The following is a 21,675-nucleotide window of genomic DNA, read 5'->3' as shown; positions in this document are numbered from 1 at the left end:
GGGTCGCACTATGGTCATTCAATTTCTTGGTTCGCACTACAGTCTGATCAGAGGGCTCTAGGTTGCACGATGATCTGATAAGAGGGCAAAGTCTGGGAAATGGTCTAATCAGAGCTGTCTAGGATCGCGCACCTATACCTTGGAGGATATCTTTTTATAAAGGTTAACTTCTCAAATGCATTTTTATTGTCATTTTTGTCCGCCTGTCACTGGGGACTGTAGAAAGTATACTAAGCAACGGAGCGTAATGTTATCATAGCTATCACACAGTTAATCAAACAATAATGGTTTATAAACAAAAGTAAATTATACTCACTTTTGAGTTTTAATATTGATAAAATTCGTCACTTCACTTTTATTCACCAAACGTGTTTTCTGAGCAGTGTTTGCTTGTTTGCAGAACGATTCGTGAAAAATGACCGAAAATGAATCTTTAGGCGGAGACTCTCAGCACTCAAACAGATCTTCCAATCGATCCCACAGTTACCGAAGTTCGACCAGAAGCAACCAATCCCTCGTTTCGGCACAAGAATTGTCTTATGATGTACAAAACCAAGAGCAAACTTCAATCGAAGCATTTTTTCCAGAAGAGAGCGATGATGACGTAGTAGCGGAAGGGTTTCCTGATACTGTGACAATGACTATCAATCCTGGCTCGAACTTGTCAATACCAACCGGTATTTCATGCCTCATTTTTCTAAAAAAAATTAGGAACTAAACTTATTCTTTTTCGTCATATAAATTAGTTTTAGCGTTTATTTCCGACTGCTGTTTTGTTTTTTTGTTGTCAATGTGAATGAATATCAGCCAAAGTTGAGGCGTGCTTTAATGATCAGATTACTAAAAACAAGCTCGCTCGGGGGTGGCGAAGGGGGATAAGTTTGTTTTGATTTCAAGCCCGTGTCATATCCACAGAGCCCATCAGGCCTGATTCAGAAAAATCAGGGAAGGTTCCAGGCCTGATTCAGAGTCTGATCATGTCATATACAAGGCTGCTAAGAGAACATTCCCGAGTCGATCTCTGAGGTTTCTATTGACAGAGTAAAATCAAGACTTGGGGGTCTCTGCCTAGAGAAATCCCAATTCCTGGGTCTCTTCTAAGAGAAGGTCCAAGTCATTGGTCACTCTTTGACGAGTACAACCAAGACTGGGCGCACTCTTGACAGAAAAGACGCAAGACTTGGGATTTTTCTTGGCAAAAGGGATCAAAAACTTGATTTTCTCTCGACAGAGGGTTAGAATGGTGCATTTTTCTAGGTTCTTAGGCACTTTTAACATAAATTTGAGTACCCTAATGTACAAATAAAGCACCAATTTTGATTATGAATGCTATTACAACTATATTTGTGGCTTTTGGTAAGGTATGGTCACATTTTCAAGGCCTAAGAGGTTCTTAAAAATACAAATTCAGTACTCATTGTAGAATAGAAATGAAGAACTATAGCTACAAAAATCATTAAAAAACCAAACATTACAAATAAACACAAAGCAACATCTCAAAGCAAAGAAAATTGAATTGGATTCTAAGGACACAGGAGATTTTTGATTTGTAGTAACGCTCGATATGAACAACTCCTTGACTAGCTTGAAACAAAATTGTTTTTTAAAATTACACTTTGCAAAACAACGAAAAGAACGTTTGAAAATCTAACTTTTTTCCTAAGCAAGCTAGGAACGACAAAGTAGTAACGACAGCTCACTAGTCAAAGACCAATTTCTGATCATTATCGAGCTGACGAATAAAATTTGCTCCCAAATATTCTTTAAATGTTATCAAGGCGCTACTCTATTATTTTAAAATAATTTCTCAAACTCATTTAACTTCAAAGTTACTAATATATGTAAGTTTTTGGATGATTTTATATAAAAAGGTCCACTGTTTCCAAACAAATTGAACTAGAAAATGAAACAACCACGTTAAAATTTACTTTAGTCACATTCATATCTTTGAAAACCTTGTCTTGATAGGCTAAAAGTTGACTAATGTTAGCCTAAAAATGATGAAAAAACCGGCTATGTATCCACAACGAGGTAATAAATAAAAAAAGCAGCTTATTAAAAACGAGTTAAAACAGAAAACATTTTGGAAACAAGCTAAAGTCTGATCCGAGCTGATTAATATCTACTGATTGGTATCGTGATGGATAATTATTGTGCCAATCAGTCTGATCATAGGTAAAAATAATTCAAATTTTTCAGTAGTCTTCAATTATTGTTGATATCTAATATTTGTTTTAAGCACTAAAATGGACTCTACATGGCTTCCACCCACACGATTTCTTCGACCCAATGAAAAAACTCAAAAGCAAGCCAGAATTACAAGGGTATTCATGAGCAGCATTGCATGACATTAAAATAAATTATTCTACTTCGACATACGATGTCAGGCAATGCTGCTCAGTTGGTAAAATTAATAAGTGTTGCTATAAAAACTAAACGGTTCAAGTGATAAAATGTGCATTGAAATCTAACAAAAGCCGTTTTCAGATGTTTGATCAGAAAAAATGTCCTATCATTTGCTTTCTGGTCTTAACTCGGTGAAACGTTAAATTTTTGCCACAAACTTTTGCTTTTAAGATTAATTTTTTTTGATGAAAACTCTATCCTCTTATAAGAATTTTAGTTCAAATGCTCCTTATGAAACCAATGATAGAAGCATTGATAGCGATTGCTGTAACTATTTTGTACATATATTCAGAAATCGGACAATATGAAAATGTTTATTGACATCGTAGACTCGGAAATCGTTGTTTTGGAAAATATGAAAATGTTTCAGTTTCGGCAGGAGATCTCAGAAGCACACAGTCATTTGCTTCACAGACATCACTTGATCCGGAATGAGCTTCAAGTATTGTCCAAAACAGATCCAATGTAATTTAGAATTGAGGTATTGGCGCGGAAAAAAAGGGACAAAAATTTAAGTTTTGCGGTGAATGTGTCATTTTTATTTAAAAAAAAACATTTCACCGGCTTCCAAAACCAAAAAAGGAAAACCTAGAGCGAAATTTACTACAAACTTCCACAAAGCTTGCATTTTATCGTTTCTCACCGAAGAAAACATAAGATATTAATCGCAGTTCAATAAATGGAGTTAAAAAAGTCACAGTTTTCCTTGAAGTTACTCCTCAATATTACGCTGGATACTTCTTGTTTTGCGGCAAATCTTCCAACGCTAAAAATATACGCATGTTTTTGTAAGAAACATTTTTAAGAAATTCAACTTCTCTGGGGCACTTGTGACAAAGTATTTACGCTAAAGATACTCAAAGCTTTCCATGATATTTTTAACTCTCAAAAAAATTTTCTGCAAAATTATGTTAGAAATCAGGAGAATGCAGTAAATAATCTTAGCACATAAATAATTTCTCGCATAAAAAAGTATACGGGAATAAATATAATAAAAAAAAGCAATTACAGTCAGACTTAAGGATCTCAAAATCTTTAATTTATGCAAATCTGAAAAATCGAACTAATTGAGACGTTTTTACTTTGAATGTGCTGCTAAATCTTTGTAGTATAGCTAACAGGCTTAAAATTAACAAAAAATACCCGTGTCTATAAAATTTTTTTTAAAGTTTTGCTTCTGCAATTACTTCCAATTCTTTATGGAAATTTTCCTGTTTCAGGTAAGGACTCGTGCGTTCTGTTAACACTTTGAATCTGTCAGAACTCATTTTTATGACAGCTTACAGAATTATACATCCAAAAAGATACTTTAGAAGATATTATTAAATTTGGCACGGCCTTTGCCGTACTACGTTTTGTATTTTCTCATTGTTTTCAGGTAAAGTTTTATAATTGTTGCATTTTCAAAGCATTTTACTGGTTGAAATCAGAACTCTTACAAAACTCGATACACGGCACCGTATTACGCTCAGTACACTGGCCTTATACGGCACCGTACTAATTTTTTGTAATTTTTCAAAGTTGTGAAAAATTAAACCCAATGCCAAAAGTTAATGAAAAAAATAATACTTGTATGAGATAAGCGTTACATTTAAAATAGTTTTTAAGATGTCAGACTAAAGAAATTGGTAACTTTGCGATGCCGTAGAAAACTTAATATGGCCTGAAACGGCGCCGTGCAAAGCTTTGTAAGTTTTCTACAGCACCGTATTTGTCTTTGGAAGCTTTCAAAGTTTCGTCTGAGGTGGACAACCTGAGAGTCAGCAAACTTTAAGTGTCTGAGGCCACAGAATAAATTTGTGTTTAAATTTGTGTCATCCTGGTCGGTACAAACTGATCAATGACAATTCTTTCTTGGTATTCAATGAAAAAAATAGAGTCAAATTGATTCAAATTTAAGAAAATTATCTCGGAAGTTAGTGAGAGGTGACCCAGTGGAAGAAGAAAAGGCTGTCATGCGGAAGGCGACAGGTTCGAACCAATGTAAGGCGGGTAACTTGTAGTAAGAGGTGAAATGTGGTGAACTTTTGTAAGTTCACCGCTTACTCTATCGATGAAATTACATAATTTCACCGCAATTTGCTGCAAATTTATGTACCAAATTTGCGTTGAAAAAAACAACACTTCATCGCTTATCTTACATATTTTACCAATTTTTGCTCGAGCCGGATCTCGAATTGGAATTTTGGACCTTTCCGAAAATTTGATCATGAATTATCACAGATCGAGGAAAGCTCGCAATCCCAGCAACTTATGGAGTAATCCAAAAATTGAGAGTCACATGTTTGAGCATTCAGTATTTAGGTACGAACTTTGCGGTAAAAAAAACAATTCTTCATCGCTTATCCTACATATCTTTCCAACTTTTGCTCGACCCGGGTCTCGAATTGAAAATTTGTTTGGACCTTTCGGGAAAGTTGATCATAAATTATCACAGATCGAGGAAAGCTCGCAGTCCCAGCAACTTATGGAGTAATCCAAAAATTGAGAGTCACATGTTTGAGATTATAACGTGATAATCACACCATACCATGCAACAGGGTATTACCTAGATGATCACGTTGAGTGCGATGAATGCGGCAAATGCCTTTTTAAAAATTGCACAAATTTCAACTCTTCACAGCTGCGTTTTGTAATATATGAGCCTTGGCATTGTGAATGATTTGCGTTTTTAGCGGTGAAATTACATATTTTAGCAGTGAAATGTAGTGATTTTTTTGTAGGTTCACCGCTTACCCTAGCGGTTAAATTAAATATTTTTACTGCATTTCACCGCAAAATTATGCACAAAATTTGCGGTGAAAAAAACAACCCGGCGAGAATTTTCTTACACCGAATTTTCTTACAATGTAGTGATTTTTTTTGTAGGTTCACCGCTTACCCTAGCGGTTAAATTAAATATTTTTACTGCATTTCACCGCAAAATTATGCACAAAATTTGCGGTGAAAAAAACAACCCGGCGAGAATTTTCTTACACCGCATTCACCTGGTTAATGTAATTTCACTGCATCCAGCGCTTATCTGGAAAATTTTTGCGTTGAATGCCGTTAAAACCTCGGCGCCGGGAGTTATGATTTCTCTAAATTAAAAAAAGAACACTTTATTAACAATAACAGTCATAACAAGTAACAGAGAATTTGACAATTGTTATAAAACTTCCTGGAGTGTGGTTATCTATTTTAGTACATAAGTATAATTAAATTAAATTAAATTAATTCTTAGCTCGGTCAGATAATGTTGATTCTTGAGTTGTGGCTTAGTAAACTTTTTTTAATCTGATAGATTTCCAACTAACCGACCTATAAGTTTTATATTGTTTATAATCAGAAAAAGATTTAATATTGATTTATTCAATTCTTTTAGGAAGGTTTTTTTTCCAAACCCCTTAGTTGTTTAGAAAGTGAATCCCAAACCTTTGATGCAGTTTTTATAATTGAACGTCTAATTTTTGAGTGTGACATATAGAATTAAAAAATATTCCGCATCTTCTACGGTTTTTTCTTATGCACCAAGCGGGCAAGCTTGTGACATCTAGAGGGTTAAACGCGGGTAAAAGGCAGTTTCTCAGTTTCCACATATAAGTGGTTCTTTTCAATTTGATTAAGTATTCAACAGGGAGAATAGAATGCTTTATCTTCAGATCTTTTTTTGAGTCCATTCTGTTTCTAGGGTAACAAGCACGAATGGCCCAATTTAGTTGCTTTTCAAGCGATTAAGCAAATTTTTGTCTATTGATTGGATTAACAATAATGAATAGAGTAGATGGCTGATAACAAATGCGTTCAGAACCGTTTTCATTAGAGACATTGGTATCCGATTGCAGAGTGTATAAATTAATTTAATTCCACGCGCCATTTTCTTCAAAAATGCTTCACTTCGTCCTGGAAAATGCGATTTTTGTAAAAACATGCCCCAAGATACTTGACGTTTTTGGACTCTGTAACCAATTTGTTCCCAATTTTTATTGATTCAGATTCCTTGGCTGAAACTTCTGTTGCGGCTGAAAAGAAAGAATTCTGTTTTTGATGTATTCAATTGTAATTTTAGACTTGTGAAATATTTGACCTGCATTTTTATGTCTTTTTTGTATAATTGTTATACAGTCTTGTTGTACAGGAGAGGCAGCAATGACTAATGTGTCAGCCGCATACTGTACCACCTCGCAGTTTTTATCAATTTGATCTCGCAGATCGTTTATATAAATTTTAAACAATAGAGGACCAAGCACTCTCCCCTGAGGCACACAACGTACTAGAGTAATCTCATCTGAATATACGTTAATATTTAGAAGTCTCTGTTTTCTTTCCGAGATGAAAACTTTTTGTTGGTTTTATGGTTTTAGAGTTGACACCTAATCTTTCTAGCTTTTTTAAAAGGATAACAGGCCTATTGAGTCAAATGTTTTTGAAAGGTCTAGAAAGGCAGCACAAAATTTAGGTACGAACTTTGCGGTAAAAAAAACAATTCTTCATCGCTTATCTTACATATCTTTCCAACTTTTGCTCGACCCGGGTCTCGAATTGAAAATTTGTTTGGACCTTTCGGGAAAGTTGATCATAAATTATCACAGATCGAGGAAAGCTCGCAGTCCCAGCAACTTATGGAGTAATCCAAAAATTGAGAGTCACATGTTTGAGATTATAACGTGATAATCGCACCATACCATGCAACAGGGTATTACCTAGATGATCACGTTGAGTGCGATGAATGCGGCAAATGCCTTTTTAAAAATTGCACAAATTTCAACTCTTCACAGCTACGTTTTGTAATACATGAGCCTTGGCATTGTGAATGATTTGCGTTTTTAGCGGTGGAATTACATATTTTAGCAGTGAAATGTAGTGATTTTTTTTGTAGGTTCACCGCTTACCCTAGCGGTTAAATTAAATATTTTTACTGCATTTCACCGCAAAATTATGAACAAAATTTGCGGTGAAAAAAACAACCCGGCGATAATTTACTTACACCGCAATCACCTGGTTAATGTAATTTCACTGTATCCAGCGCTTATCTGGAAAAATTTTGCGTTGAATGCCGTTAAGACCTCGGCGCCTGGAGTTATGATTTCTCTAAATTAAAAACGAACACTTTATTAACAATAACATTCATAACAAGTAACAGAGAGTTTGACAATTGTTATAAGACTGCCTGGAGTGTGGGTATTTATTTTAGCACATAAGTATACTTAAATTAATTTAAATTAATTCTTAGCTCGGTCAGATAATGTTGATTCTTGAGTCGGGAGTGTGGGTATTTATTTTGGTACATAAGTGTAATTAAATTAAAGATTCTTGAGTCGTTGTATAGTAAACTTTTTAAATCTGATAGATTTCCAACTAACCAACACATAAGTTGTATAATGTTTATTATCAGAAAAAGGTTTAATAACGACTTTATTCAATTCTTTTAGGAAAGTTTCTTTTCTTTTCCAAACCCCTTAGTTCTTTAGGAAGTGAACACCGAACCTTTGATGCAGTTTTAATAATTGAACGTCTAATTTTCGAGTGTGACATATAGATTTAAAAAACTTGCCACAGCTTCTACTGTTTTGTCTGATGCACCAAGTGGGAAGTTTGTGACGTCTAGAGGATTAAACGCGGGTAAAAGACAGTTTCTCAGTTTCCACATATAAGTGGTTCGTTTCAATTGGATTAAGTATTCAACAGGGAGAATAGAACGCTTTATCTTCAGATCTGTTGTTGATTCCATTCTGTTTCTGGAGTAACAAGCAAATTTTTGTCTATTGATTGGATTAACAGTAATGAAAAGTGTAGATAGCTGATAACAAATGAGTTCAGAACGGTTTTCAATAGAAACGTTGGTATCCGATTATGGAGTGTATAAATTATTTCAATTCCACGCGCCATTTTCTTTAAAAAATGCTTCACTTCTTCTTGGAAACTGAGATTTTTGTCAAATTGTGCCCCATGATACTTGACGCTTTTGTTCGCAATTTTTATTGATTCAGATTCACTGGCTGAAACTTCTGTTGCGGCTGAATGGAATGAATTCAGTTTTTGATGGATTCAATTGTAATTTTAGACTCGTGAAATATTTGGTCAGCAATTTTACTATAATTGTTTTTTTTCTATAATTGTTTTGCACTCTTGTTGTATAGGCGAGGCAGCAATGACTAATGTGTCAGCCGCATACTGTACCACCTCGCAGTTTTTATCAATTTGATCTCGCAGATCGTTTATATAAATATTAAACAATAGAGGACCAAGCACTGTCCCCTGAGGCACACAACGTTCTAGAGTAATCTCATCTGACATTACGTTATTAATTAGAATTCTCTGTTTTCTCTCCGAGATGAAAACTTTCTGTTGGTTTTAATGTTTTAGAGTTGACAACTAATCTTCCTAGCTTTTTTAAAAGGATAACAGGCCCATTGAGTCAAATGCTTTTGAAAGGTCTAGAAAGGTAGCAGCTACAATTTTGTTTTAATCTATTTTATGTCTTATAAAATCAGTAGTATAAACGAGAGCGTCAGTTGTAGAATGTTTCTTCCTAAGTCCATATTGAGAGAGACTTAGTAGTTTGTTTTTTTTGTGAGTACTTTGTCAGTTGCTCTTTGTTTAAGATTTCAAAAACTTTTGAAATGCAGGGTGTTAGTGATATAGGTCTGTAATTATCGTGTTCCTTGGGGTCGTTCTTTTTATAAATTGATATTACATCATCGATTTTTAGAATCTCAGAGAAAGTAGAGTTGTTTATGCATTCATTTATAATGAAACATAGATGTTTATAGACTACAGAAACTGCATCTTTTAAAGCCCAGGGGGTAGCGCTGAGGGTCCCTGTGGTTTGTTTCTACTGAGCCTCTTAATGCACTGTAAGCATTCAATTTCAGTAATACATCTAATCGAAAATGTTTTGGCTTATCTATCCGCAAAATCTTTGATATATTCGCAAGTTTCGTGTGATAATATTAACTTTCCTAGCTGTGAAAACCAGTAATTAAGAAGATTTGCAATTTTCTTGGGCTCCGGGACGTAATCATTGAAGACATATTTTAAACTGTAGATATGGTTGCTTGTTCTAGCTGAGTTTCTTACGTCATTCATATGGTTCCAACGTTCTCCGCTATTATTGTATGATATAAATAATGAATGATAAGGTTCTTTGTTTTTCTCTTTCAACCAAGTTTGTGAACGAGCAAAGCTTGATTTGTTGTTTCTGATGATTTCATTTTTTAGTGACGCGTGTTTTTGCAGTACTCTAGTGAAAATTTTTGTGAAAGGTTTAAGCATTCCATTTGAATTCTTTTGTTGGTATTTGACTGACCAGTTTGCTTTGTTCAAATCATCAAGGAATTTTTTTTTGTTATATGTACTTCGGTCATAGATTTTTTTCTTCTTTACTAGTTCGAATGGGTGTGTTCCTTTTTTCAGTACAGTAACAGGGCAAAATTATCGGATAGAATTGGAGTGTTTTTTTGACGTAAATATGTTTTTTTTGACATAATTGTCGGAAATAAAGTAATCGATTAACGTTGCAGTCCTGCTCGCCTTGCATATACGAGTTGCCCCAGTTTTATTTTAAATTTCTAGATGGTATGGTAATAATATTAATTCTAACTTCCCCTTTTCGTTTGAGTTCAGATAATTATTGATGTAATAACCCATGAGTATTATATTATGACCCTTGCTTTATCAATGTTTGTAGCCAATTGTTCCAGAAAGATGTCCGTTTTGTTTTTGTTGGGAGAATAAATGACATTAAGTAAGATTGTTGTGTTTTGTATTTTCCAGTTGTTTATCTTTAATTCTGCCCAAGTACTTTCAAAGTCAATAAAAACTTATTTAGATCCATCCTCAATTTTTGAGAAAAGGCTTTTGGTATAAGCAGCATTACATCTCCGCCCTTTTTTGAAATGCCCTATTTCGCTCTTTCAATTCTAAAACACATATACCGGTCTTTCTTAAGGCTATAAAAGTCATCATGATCCTTGCTAGAGAGCCATGTCTCTGTGGAACAACAAAATAGTGTTCTCTGGCAGTTCTCCAACATTTGCATTTAATGACCGTCTTTTATTTACAATGCTTCGACAGTTAAGCTTGAAAATGTTAGGTTTCTTTTTGTCAGCAATGCATATTGCTTTAGCCTCTGCAAACGACAGAATTGTGCGGGGATTCAATTCTATGTCGCCACAGCTGATCAGTAAGATTAGGATGAAGAATGCGGACAGTATGTCGCAGTTTATTACTAAAATGGTAAGCACTTCTATTGGAACTCTTTTTTTCAAAGCCAATACCTTTTTAAAACTTTGAGTTTTTGAATTTTAGCCGTGTTCCTCTATGCTTACTGTGTTCGCGGGAAATCGTGATGACAGCAAAAAAAAAACAAAGGAAAATGAAAATTTTTGGTCGAGCTAAGACAAAGAAAGAAAGCATTTAAAAATACAATCTTTTGCAGTTCCCTACATCAGAAACCGATCAGATACTTTACACTAAAAACCAAAACTGCTGTTAGAACCGCTGAATTTATACGCATTAGAGTTAGCGCGACAAGGCAACTGATTATTGTAATGGTTATCATGAGAGTAATTTACTGCTATTTGGAAAGATTGGTACTTGTTTTGTCTGGTAAATTGAGCTCTTACACTTTGCAATGGTTGCCTCGCTTGCGTATTTTCAGCGGCTTTTGATTGAGGACCCCATAGGATTGAGCAATTCGACCATTGGATGATAGCAACAAATGAGATAGTAGCCAGTTTTTCAATAATGGAACGCCATGCTGATGACTGCAAAAAATATTGTCATAGAACATATAATTAAGCTCGTTGAGTCATCAGTTGTTATTGCAGCGCTTTCAACATAATCTTTTAGAGCAAAACTTTAAACCGATCAACGTTGTCATAGTTATCATGAAGTAAAGAATTAAAGTTATCTATAGTCTGGTCTTTTTTTGGATGTTATGTTCAAGATCCTTTAAAGGTGGTATTTCACAGAGTACAAATGTTTTTGGTGTAAATTTTTCACTGCAAAGATTAACCAGTTGTTTGAATTCTTCAAAATTTACTTTATCAGATTTAAAAGTATGTTTCAGCACTTTATTGGTTCCGTCTTGTAAGACCAAAGTTTTCAATTTTTTTTGCCTCGTAATCCTTCAGTACTCTCAATTTTTCATTTGTTGTTGACCCCAAATAAGCATGCACTCCAATATCAGCAGGAATTGATTTATTTTGCTCTAGTTTTCCAATATTGCTGCTCCCAATAACTAAATTTTTGTTAACAACCTTAGTTGAATTTTTTGGAAATGTCTTACTTGTTCTGTGTTGTTCGTTTGGATTGCTACTTCGACCATAGCATGTTCCCTATTGTCTTGACCACTTTCTACCTTGTTGTCGAGTAATTTTTCCGCCAGCTGAGTGATAACTTTTTCGATAAACGAGTCCTTTTCTTGTATTTTTTTGGAAATATCAAAATATATTTTGTACATGTCTTGTTTATTTAAGCTCAGGAAAGCTTTTTCGTCAAGAAGAGCCATAGCTTTTTAAGTGTTATAGTACCGTTTGTTTTCAGATGTAGGAAAGGGTTTCTTAAAGCTTACTAATCATTCAAAGATACGTTTAATCATTCAAAGATACGTTTAAGTTTAAGATACCTTTAACGTTTAAGATACGTTTAAATTAAGACTAAATATAACTTGACGCTCAGTCCGGTGGATATGTGGCCGATCCCTTTTTTGCCGATGAAGACGGGCCGGGTGAGAGATTAACATCTGGAAGTAATGATGGGGACACAGATAACGAAGAAATGCGAGAAGAACTTGATAGCGATTCGGCAGCGACTGTATCTCCAGAATCGTCAGCTGCTGCATCAGAATCCGAGGCTGAAAGTGGATCTCCATCGCCTGTTCTTCGAGAGCAAAGTGACGGTTCTCAACCCCAAATATCTGGCGGAGAGTCAGACGATGCTGAATCAAACTCAGGTAACGAATTAGGTGCGAGAATTTTCTGCCATTATCTAAGTAATCAAAATTATTTAAAATCCTTTAAAAAGTACCTTTTGAGCACTTCACAGTTAAATCTCGGTAACAATTCCAAGTTAACTCTCTGTCAATTGGCGTCTTTTGTCCTCTACCATCTTTTTCATAGTTTCACTGGTGGAGAAGGTCGGACTAAACGAGGGAAAGATTTTTTAAAGAGTTTCAGGAATTTTTGATTTCAATCATGGAAGCTTTGGAATGTTAACTTCCATTAGTATTACCGCCCTTGCATGCAATAATCTCCCTGAAAACTTAGTCATGTTTGTTTTACAATTTTGTCCTGTAAAAAAAAATCAAATTTTTGATAATAGAGTTGTCAAATAAGTCACAATAGCAATTCCCACAGGGCAAGTGAAAAAAGTAGTGCAAAATATGGTAACTAAAAGCCTATTTACTACATTCAAGATTAAAATTATGGAAGTTGATTAACTTTGACCACAAAATTTGCATTCTGTGATTACTTAGCCCCTAATGTTGAAGCATGATATGCCATATCTTACCAATGCTGCGCGTTCATGAAGTTTCGATACTGAAACAATAATATAAAGGCGGTTTTAAAACTTCTTTAGATTTGAAACTGTTCTTTTCACTTTCTCCCTCCGCAGACGATTTCTAATGCCTGGAATTTTATCAAGTCCATTATTTGTTTCTTGTTTTTGATACGAACAAATCAAAATTTTCCTATATTTCGTTAATTGAACATACCGACAACTTCTTCGAAAGTATTTTCTGAATTAACTGAGATCTTTTTTTTGGGTCCATGTGCGACAGTAAAATATTTTTAATGTTTTCAGCTACATTTTCGATTTACAATTTTTGTATTCTTCATAGGAACTATATGTTATCTTTGTTTGATTGGTAAGAAGTATTTAAGACACCTTTAATTTGCTATGATTCACCCGTGCATCACCTCCAAAGCACATCAGAAATAGAACATAGTAAACTAAAAGAACCTCTCAAAGCTGGATCAGAGTCTGGTCAGATCACTTTTACGCTTGATAGCTAACAGGAATACGGAAAGGATATTTTTTTGTAAGCTATTCAGGAAACCTAGTCAAATTAACAGGATTCTTTAGCTGTAATGAACAGCTATTCTGCGGTCAACTCTGTCAAGAGCAACTCCAGTGTGGACATGCTCTGAACTCAACTCTGTGAAGAAAAGCCCCAGGGAGGACCTACTTTGGGAAGAACTATCCCAAGCGTAAACCCAGAGTTGATTAACCTCTTACACTGGAGGAACACTGATCCAGCTCTGATCTACTCTGAAGGCTCAATTAGGGCTTCTATTTTTTTCAATTGTTTTTGGAGAGTTATTTTTGCTTCAGCATCAGCAATATAACTCCAGCGGCCACTCCCAAATGGAAATCTTCCTCAAGACAAATATATTTTCAAAACTGCTGTTCTGTGATATCTAAATTTTAAATTTTTGTTGTTTATTTAAATTTCTGTGAAAAAAATATTTTTTTGCATAATGTAGATAAAGTGAAAAGAGCTGACGTATTGAAGAGCTCTGCAAGAATTTATTGTAGAACAAAAAATATGAAAATATTTTTTCGAGACAAAGTAATGTCTTGACATTTGTCCCGCCCAAGCTTATTTTCTTATGATCTTTCTTGGGTTCATTAGATTTTCTCTTCAATCTCAGTATGTTTGTAAAAGTTTTTTGAGAAAACTATAAATCATCTTTGGATTTCTAGAAAACTTCTACGATTTTTGGGGAAAACTAAATTGATTTTGTTGGTTAACCCCTGTTATATACCTTTCGCAACTCGACAGACTAACAATATTTTTTAAATGCTAAAAATTTTTGCCTCTCCTTTAGAAATTTGTGCGTCAATAGTGTTTTGAGAATTTGGCCTTTATAAGGTTTTTAAAACATCCGAAGAAATTGTCTGATTATATGTTATTACCATAATCCTTCAATTAAGCTTGAATTTGTTTTGAAAAGTAGCACTTTTCTAAAAATTACGATGCGGGTTGACACACAATAGCGGGAACCATTTACTGAGAACTCAAATCAAGTATATTAAAAGATCGATTAATTTTACATTCGAATATCGCTGCAAGATTTCCATCACTTTCTCTTGTTTTCTAAACACTAATGCAATTGGCATCTGAGGAAGCTAAAATCAGAAGGTCAGTATTCGTAATCTATAAACATGATTAATTGCTCTCAAACGAAGTTTGTAGCAATTATATTAGTCCTGACGGTCTTTTTTAATGCGATTTTTCGCTTGACTAATTTTTCGCCTGACGCATTTGACTTTTTGTCCTCAAAAACCGAGAAACAGGTAGCACCCAGTGGGCATTAAATGCTCTTACAGCGGGCATTAAGTGCTCACTAGTCTTCTTGTATGCAATTCAGAGAATCTGTTTTGGAGACTTATACTTATGGTGCGATGAGCGGTTCTGAGAGATTGACTCCTCCTCCCACTGTTGCCCCCCCCCCCCCCCACTGTTGCCACCCAATCAGCCCCCATCTCACTAAACCGTGCCTAGCTACTGACGAAGCGAATCACTCGCCGGTCGTTTGAGGGCAATTCACCCGACGTTAGTCGGTTATGTTATATCTTAGGCTTAGTGGACATACCTTTGACGCCCCAAGCGCACGTGCTGTTTTTAACAACACCCAAATTCTAATTTGGGGCATGAATAACACGAGGGTGGAGGGAATCAGACTAGATTCAATAGTTATATATAGTTCTTTTTTTAGAAGAAGAGGTACTTTCGAGTAAAAATTGTAGGAGACACGGCGAACAATTGGATTTCTATTGCCACGGCTGCAAAATTTCAATATGCAAAATCTGTTGGAAGAAAGATCACGACGACCTAATTAACCATCCAATAAGGTTATTCGAGAGCATTTTGGAGCCGCAAAACAAAATTCGAGACCGAATCAAAAAGTGCAAAGAAGAAACTACAAAAGTTGCTAGCAAGGTGAGGAATGATTTAGGAAAAGTTGTCAAAGGTATTTGTGACTTGGAAGAGATGCAAAATCGGGTGTTGGACTCCCCAAATAACGAAGAGTTGACAAATCGGGAGCGAGTGGTTAAGGATTTAGTCGACACACAAACAAAACTTGTGGGTTCAATACAGTCAGAAATGAATGAACAATTTGCGATTATTCAGGGTCAATTGAAGAATCTGCTGTCATCGGATGAAATTTATAAAGAGCAAAATGATATAGCTATCGGACAGAAACTATCGTGTGAAGAAGCACAGCAGCGGTTTGAAATTTGGACCGGTAAACAGGGATCGAGAGGAACGAGCCGACAACTCAAGTCAGCGAGGAAAATTTTCACCTGTGAGGAAAAAGTTAAATGCATGCAAGCAGTTTATAATTCGAGCAGACAGGAAATTTTGTGTTTGGGTTATTCCCCGAGTGTATTACAAAAGCTGAGTATGAACAATGGAAAAAACTATTTGACAGTTGAGCCCGAAGTAAAATGGGACGACGTGAGGAGAGACCGGTGGAGTTTGCCGGTGAGTATAGCGATGACAAGTGACAACACTCTCTATGCTTCTTTGTTCAGCGACCAAAATGATAGTGACCAAAATGACTGGAGGGTGAGTGTGTTGCGACAAACTGACTTTAGGGAAGATCGCGAGATTGACACGGGTGTCATCAAGGAGCGACGTTCCGACATCGGCAAATACGAATGGTATTTGAGTGCGAGAGATGACAAGCTGGCGATTGTGATCAGATTGTATAATCGGAGAGATAGAGTCGATAAATGGGAGTGTGTTTACATCTACAGGGAAGAGACGTGTTATCAGAGAGTGACATTAGATATAACCAAAAATGGTTCTGCAGGGCATATCTGTTACATATGGAGCCATCTGATAGTGCAGACTAGTAGCTCAAGAATAGCAGTTGTATCATTGGACGAGAATTTTCACTTACAAGAGAACAAACGGACAAAAAATTTCACACAGATTGACAACCGCCAAAATGAACAAAAGGTTATTTTAGTTCAACAGAACACAATAAAAAATTTCGATCACGGAAACCAAGCCGAAAGTGACCAAATTGAATCGAGTATGTCAAGTGATATTAAATACCTCACTCTAATAGATACAGGCGATATATACGAATTAGTCTGGGTCAGAACCGATTGTGACCTTGATGGGGTTAAAAACGGGACGATGGGTGTCGAGGGTGGCGCGGAGGGTTATTTGTTTGCGGGTGACATCAAAAACAGTGGAACTTTAAGGTGTTCCTTGTATGAGCTGGACCTGGATAGAGTAAATAACGGAGATAGAGTTACAAGTCGGAAGGAATTTGAAGTGGAACGTGTAATTCCGAAGTGCGTGACAAGCGATTCAACTTTGTTTGCAATTCAAGACAGTCTATTTTATTGTAATCCAACTGTTATATCTCTTGATTTCGATTGACTTGACTGTGAGTATTCGTAAATTTGCTATAACCTATTCACTCTTCAAAAGTTATGTTTTCGAAATTTACTCTACAAAAACTTAGAACTAATTCTTAACCTTCACGCTAAGATATCTATTCACCATATGTGTACATTGTAAAAAAAATTGGTGTACTATAAAGTAGAGAGAAAAACATGCATAGGATTGCAATGAATTTTAGTGGTACGTAGTACTTATGAACAGACAAAAAATGCATAATTTTTTTAGCTTGGGAAGCGAGGCATAATTTTTTTTTACGAACACAGAGGGGAGGCTGCTCATATTCAAATGCACAAAGAACTCACGGAAACTTTTGAACCAAGAGAATTCTGGGATAGTCGAGCAGAGTCAAGTAACCTATACAAACCACTCCAGTGATCCTGTCAAACGCAGGAATAACTAGCCACCGACTGCATGCAGAGCCACATAACCCAGAAAAAAACCCGACTCAGATCTTTTGATAAACGCCACGATTTCTCAACAATTTGAAGCCGAGTCATGTAACCTAAGCAAACGAAAGCCATAATCATGATAAATGCCAAAAATTCTTAAAGAAATTGAGTAGAGTTGCGTATTCTACGCCAACTAATACGTAGTTTCATGCAAAATCTCGAATTTCTCAGGGATTTCAAGCAGAGCCCGGGCCGAGGAAATTGGCCAAAATTATGTAAGATCAGCGGCAACTAGCGTTGACAAGACGGAAAATTCACCGCAATTTTCTTACATAATTTTGCGTTGAATGCGTTGAATTTAAAGACAAAAATTCAACGCATTCAACGCAAAATTATGTAAGAAATGGCGGTGAATTTTCCAACTTGTCAACGCTAGTTGCTGCTGATCTTACATATTTAGCGTTGAATTTAGCGTAGATCTTACATATTTAGCGTTGAATTTAGCGTAGATCTTACATAATTTTGCGTTGAATTTAGCGTTGATCTTACAAAAAATCAACGCGTAGAAACCTGGGTATGGGACTCGAACCAGTGACCTCCTGTTTACTTGTCTCCTCTTCTACCATTGCGCCACCGTACCTTGGTTTCCTTAAGAGCCGCAATCCTTATAAATCGTAGATCTTACATATTTTGCGTTGAATTTAGCGTAGATCTTACATATTTTGCGTTGACTTTAGCGTAGACATTACATATTTTGCATTGAATTTAGCGTAGAACTTGCATATAAATCGTTGAATTTAGCCTAGATCATACATATTTTTTGTTGAATTTAGCCGAGATCTTAGATAATTTCAACGTATTCAACGCATTTATCATGTGAAAAGTACTGGGAAAAAATTATAATTTTTTTTAAGTTTTGAAAAAAAAATTGAATTCCTAAAATGGTCTGAAATGGTTTTTGCACCGTAAGAGAGCAAATGGTTATTTTTTGCTGACTTCATTTTTCTCAATTGTGCAGTATAGGGGTCGAAACAGTAAAAAAATTAAATTTTTCGAAAAAAAAACTTGAAAAATTTGAAATCTTCTGACTTCTTGTTACTCACCTTTGGAGTATAGGGTTCGAAATAGTGAAAAAAATAATTTTTCAAAAAAAAAACTTGAAAAAGTTTTGAAATCGTAAAACGGTTTGAAATGGATTTTGCACTATAAAAGAGCACTAAAAAGTGATTTTTCTCTCCTGTGCAGTATAGGGTCGAAACAGATAAAAAAAAACTTTTTGAAAAAAAACTTGAAACATTGGAAATCGTCAAATGGTCTCAATTGGATTTTGCACTATAAAAGAGCACTAAAAAGTGGTTTTTTTGCTGACTTCGCTTTTCTCACCTGTGAAGTATCGGGGTCGAAACAGTGAAAAAATTGACTTTTTGAAAAAAAAACTTGAAAAACTTTTGAAATCATGAAGTGGTCTGAAATGGAATTCAAAAAATTCAACCTTAAATTTGTAAGATCTAAGCCAAAATTTTACGCAAAATATGTAAGATTGGTGTTGAAAGCATTGAATTTATGTAAGATCTACGCTAAATTCAACGCTAAATATGTAAGATCTACGCTACAATTCAACGCTAAATATGTAAGATCTACGCCAAATTTCAACGCAAAATATGTAAGGTTGGCGTTGAATGCGTTGAATTTATGTACGATCTACGCTAAATTCAACGCTAAATATGTAAGATCTACGCTAAAATTCAACGCTAAATATGTAAGATCTACGCCAAAATTCAACGCAAAATTATGTACGATTGGCGTTGAATGCGTTGAATTTATGTAAGATCTACGCTAAATTCAACGCTAAATATGTAAGATCTACGCTAAAATTCAACGCTAAATTTGTAAGATCTACGGCAAAATTCAACGCAAAATTATGTAAGATTGGCGTTGAATGCGTTGAATTTATGTAAGATCTACGCTAAATTCAACGCTAAATATGTAAGATCTACGCTAAAATTCAACGCTAAATATATAAGATCTACGGCAAAAATTCAACGCAAAATTATGTAAGATTGGCGTTGAATGCGTTTGAATTTATGTAAGATCTACGCTAAATTCAACGCTAAATATGTAAGATCTACGCTAAAATTCAACGCTAAATATGTAAGATCTACGGCAAAAATTCAACGCAAAATTATGTAAGATTGGCGTTGAATGCGTTGAATTTATGTAAGTTCTACGCTCAAGCGTAGATCTTACACAAATTCAACGCATTCAACGCCAATCTTACATAATTTTGCGTTTTTTAGCGTTGCACCTCGTCCCGGGAGTCACGTAACTACGACAATCGGCTTCATTAATTTTGATAAAAACCAGAAGTCTTCAGTGACTTCAAGCAGAGTTGCGTGACACGCAACATAAAAAACGCTACGTCGTTACCGACAAAGGTCGAAAGTTCTAGGTGGTTTCAATTGGTTTCAGTACTTATATTTATTTGGTATGCGAGTAGTAATAGGGTGAGCAAGTCACCCCGGGGGGGGGGGGGGTGCAGACCCCATGTATTAAGATAGGGTATAGGAGTAATTTTTGAGGAGGGTCTACACTAATGTATTAAGATAGGGTATAGGCGTACATGTATTAAGATTAATAATAGCGGCCGCCACGTATTAAGATTAGCTATAGCGACCGCCACGTATTAAGATTAGGAATAGCCGCCGCAACTTATTAAGATTAGGAATAGCCGCCGCAACGTATTAAGATTAGGAATAGCCGCCGCAACGTATTAAGATTAGGAATAGCCGCCGCAACGTATTAAGATTAGGAATAGCCGCCGCAACGTATTAAGATTAGGAATAGCCGCCGCAACGTATTAAGATTAGGAATAGCCGCCGCAACGTATTAAGATTAAGAATAGCCGCCGCAACGTATTAAGATTAGGAATAGCCGCCGCAACGTATTAAGATTAGGAATAGCCGCCACAACGTATTAAGATTAAGTATAGGGACCAGGGTATTAGTAGTATAGTGTGAGTAGATCAGCCGCATTTTTGGGAGCCGGTCATTGGCCTTTCCGCGCAGGGAATTGTACAGGCGGGGAATTGTACAGACAGCACGCACGGGAATTGTAGAGGCGGGAAATTGTACAGGTAGCGGGAATTAACGGATAATTCCCCTCGCAGTAAATTTCAACATGTTTATTGGTATAACCAGCGCAATGTATTAAGATTAGGTATAGCCGCCGCAATGTATTAAGATTAGGTATAGTCGTCGCAATGTATTAAGATTAGATATAGCCGCTGCAATGTATTAAGATTAGGTATAGCTGCCGCAATGTATTAAGATTAGGTATAGCCGCCGCAATGTATTAAGATTAGGTATAGCCGCCGCAATGTGTTAAGATTAGGTATAGTTGCCGCAATGTATTAAGATTAGGTATAGCCGCTGCAATGTATTAAGATTAGGTATAGCCGCCGCAATGTATTAAGATTAGGTATAGCCGCCGCAATGTATTAGGATTAGGTATAGCCGACCCTAAATAGCAAGATGGCGCAGCGGAAGCGTGCTGGGCTCATAACCCAGAGGTCGGTAGATCGAAACTACCTCTTGCTGATCTGGCATTGTCACAGTACTAGTGGACTTTTACGCGCTCATAACATGAAAAAAAGTTAAATAAAAGAAAAAAATTGAATTAATAAGTACAAAATAACAGACACAGTACAAATTAAGCACATGCAAATACAAATTTAATCAAACGTTTACATGATGATAGTACAAAAGAAAAGAGTATTAAAGTACATTTAGCCGAGTAGTTAATAAAGTCGACAACAAAAATTTGAGTAACTAACGAAGAATTAAGGAATTTAGAAAAAAATTACTGCCGACTTTATTACACTTCGACTTATTTTACATTAAATTTATCTAATTACATATAATTACTTATAAAGTTTAAAACATGAACGTCATGAACCTTGTTCAGTTTTGTTTGAAAAAATTTAAATAGTTGAAATGCTGCAAATATTGTGTAAAATCCACACAAATTATCAGTTTTCTGAACTGGTTGTTGTATCATTTTCTGATACTTTTTATTCAAAAATTTGTATTTTGTGATTGGACGAGCCAAAGAATCAGCATAGTAATAAGTTCGATTGAGTCGAGCAATCATTATCCAATGCTCTCCAGCTTCACTGCTCGGAGAAGTGTTGATGATAGCAAAACTGAATGTGGGTAGCCTTGGAGCACAATCTGCTGGAAACGATCCAATATAGCGGTATTTGAGTTCTGGGATTCGTTCAATAATCTGTCTCAGGGAAGTGTTATCCATGACAAACAATTTTTCTCTGCTTTATTTCGCAAGTACCATTAACACATGGATTTCTAACTGTACAGTCAAGCTGAAAAGACTCATTCTCTTCATAAAAGCAACAATCATTGGACTTTTTACCTTGCTCTAATAAAAGGTTGCTTGACTTTTTAATTTTGT

General features: G+C 35.6%; 1 protein-coding gene across 2 annotated transcripts; it reads left to right on the top strand.

The window, feature by feature from the left end:
* Positions 1-356: 356 nt before the first annotated feature.
* Positions 357-17,137, top strand: LOC142342074 (uncharacterized). Of its 2 annotated transcripts, XM_075393254.1 has the most exons (5): positions 357-677; positions 2,777-2,848; positions 12,070-12,343; positions 15,114-16,802; positions 17,045-17,137. In XM_075393254.1, exons 3-4 carry the CDS (start codon positions 12,169-12,171, stop codon positions 16,793-16,795), a joined length of 1,857 nt encoding a protein of 618 aa, XP_075249369.1. In that variant the 5' UTR covers positions 357-677; positions 2,777-2,848; positions 12,070-12,168; the 3' UTR covers positions 16,796-16,802; positions 17,045-17,137. The 2 variants fall into 2 exon arrangements, with proteins under 2 accessions (XP_075249369.1, XP_075249368.1); XM_075393253.1 differs by lacking the exon at positions 17,045-17,137 and having other exon boundaries at positions 15,114-16,849.
* Positions 17,138-21,675: the final 4,538 nt, after the last annotated feature.

This window comes from Convolutriloba macropyga, chromosome 7 (assembly GCF_964194025.1).
Source record: "Convolutriloba macropyga chromosome 7, txConMacr16.3, whole genome shotgun sequence".
NCBI lineage: Eukaryota > Metazoa > Xenacoelomorpha > Acoela > Convolutidae > Convolutriloba > Convolutriloba macropyga.
The sequence above is the reverse complement of the archived record's forward strand: the minus strand, read 5'-3'. Positions and strand labels throughout refer to the sequence as shown.

Excerpts from the sequence above, each read along its gene's own strand:
- LOC142342074 (XM_075393254.1), top strand. The coding sequence starts at position 12,169 with ATGCGAGAAGAACTTGATAGCGATTCGGCAGCGACTGTATCTCCAGAA. Across the intron at positions 12,344-15,113 it reads CGATGCTGAATCAAACTCAG|AAGAAGAGGTACTTTCGAGT; the intron begins GTAACGAATTAG and ends TTCTTTTTTTAG.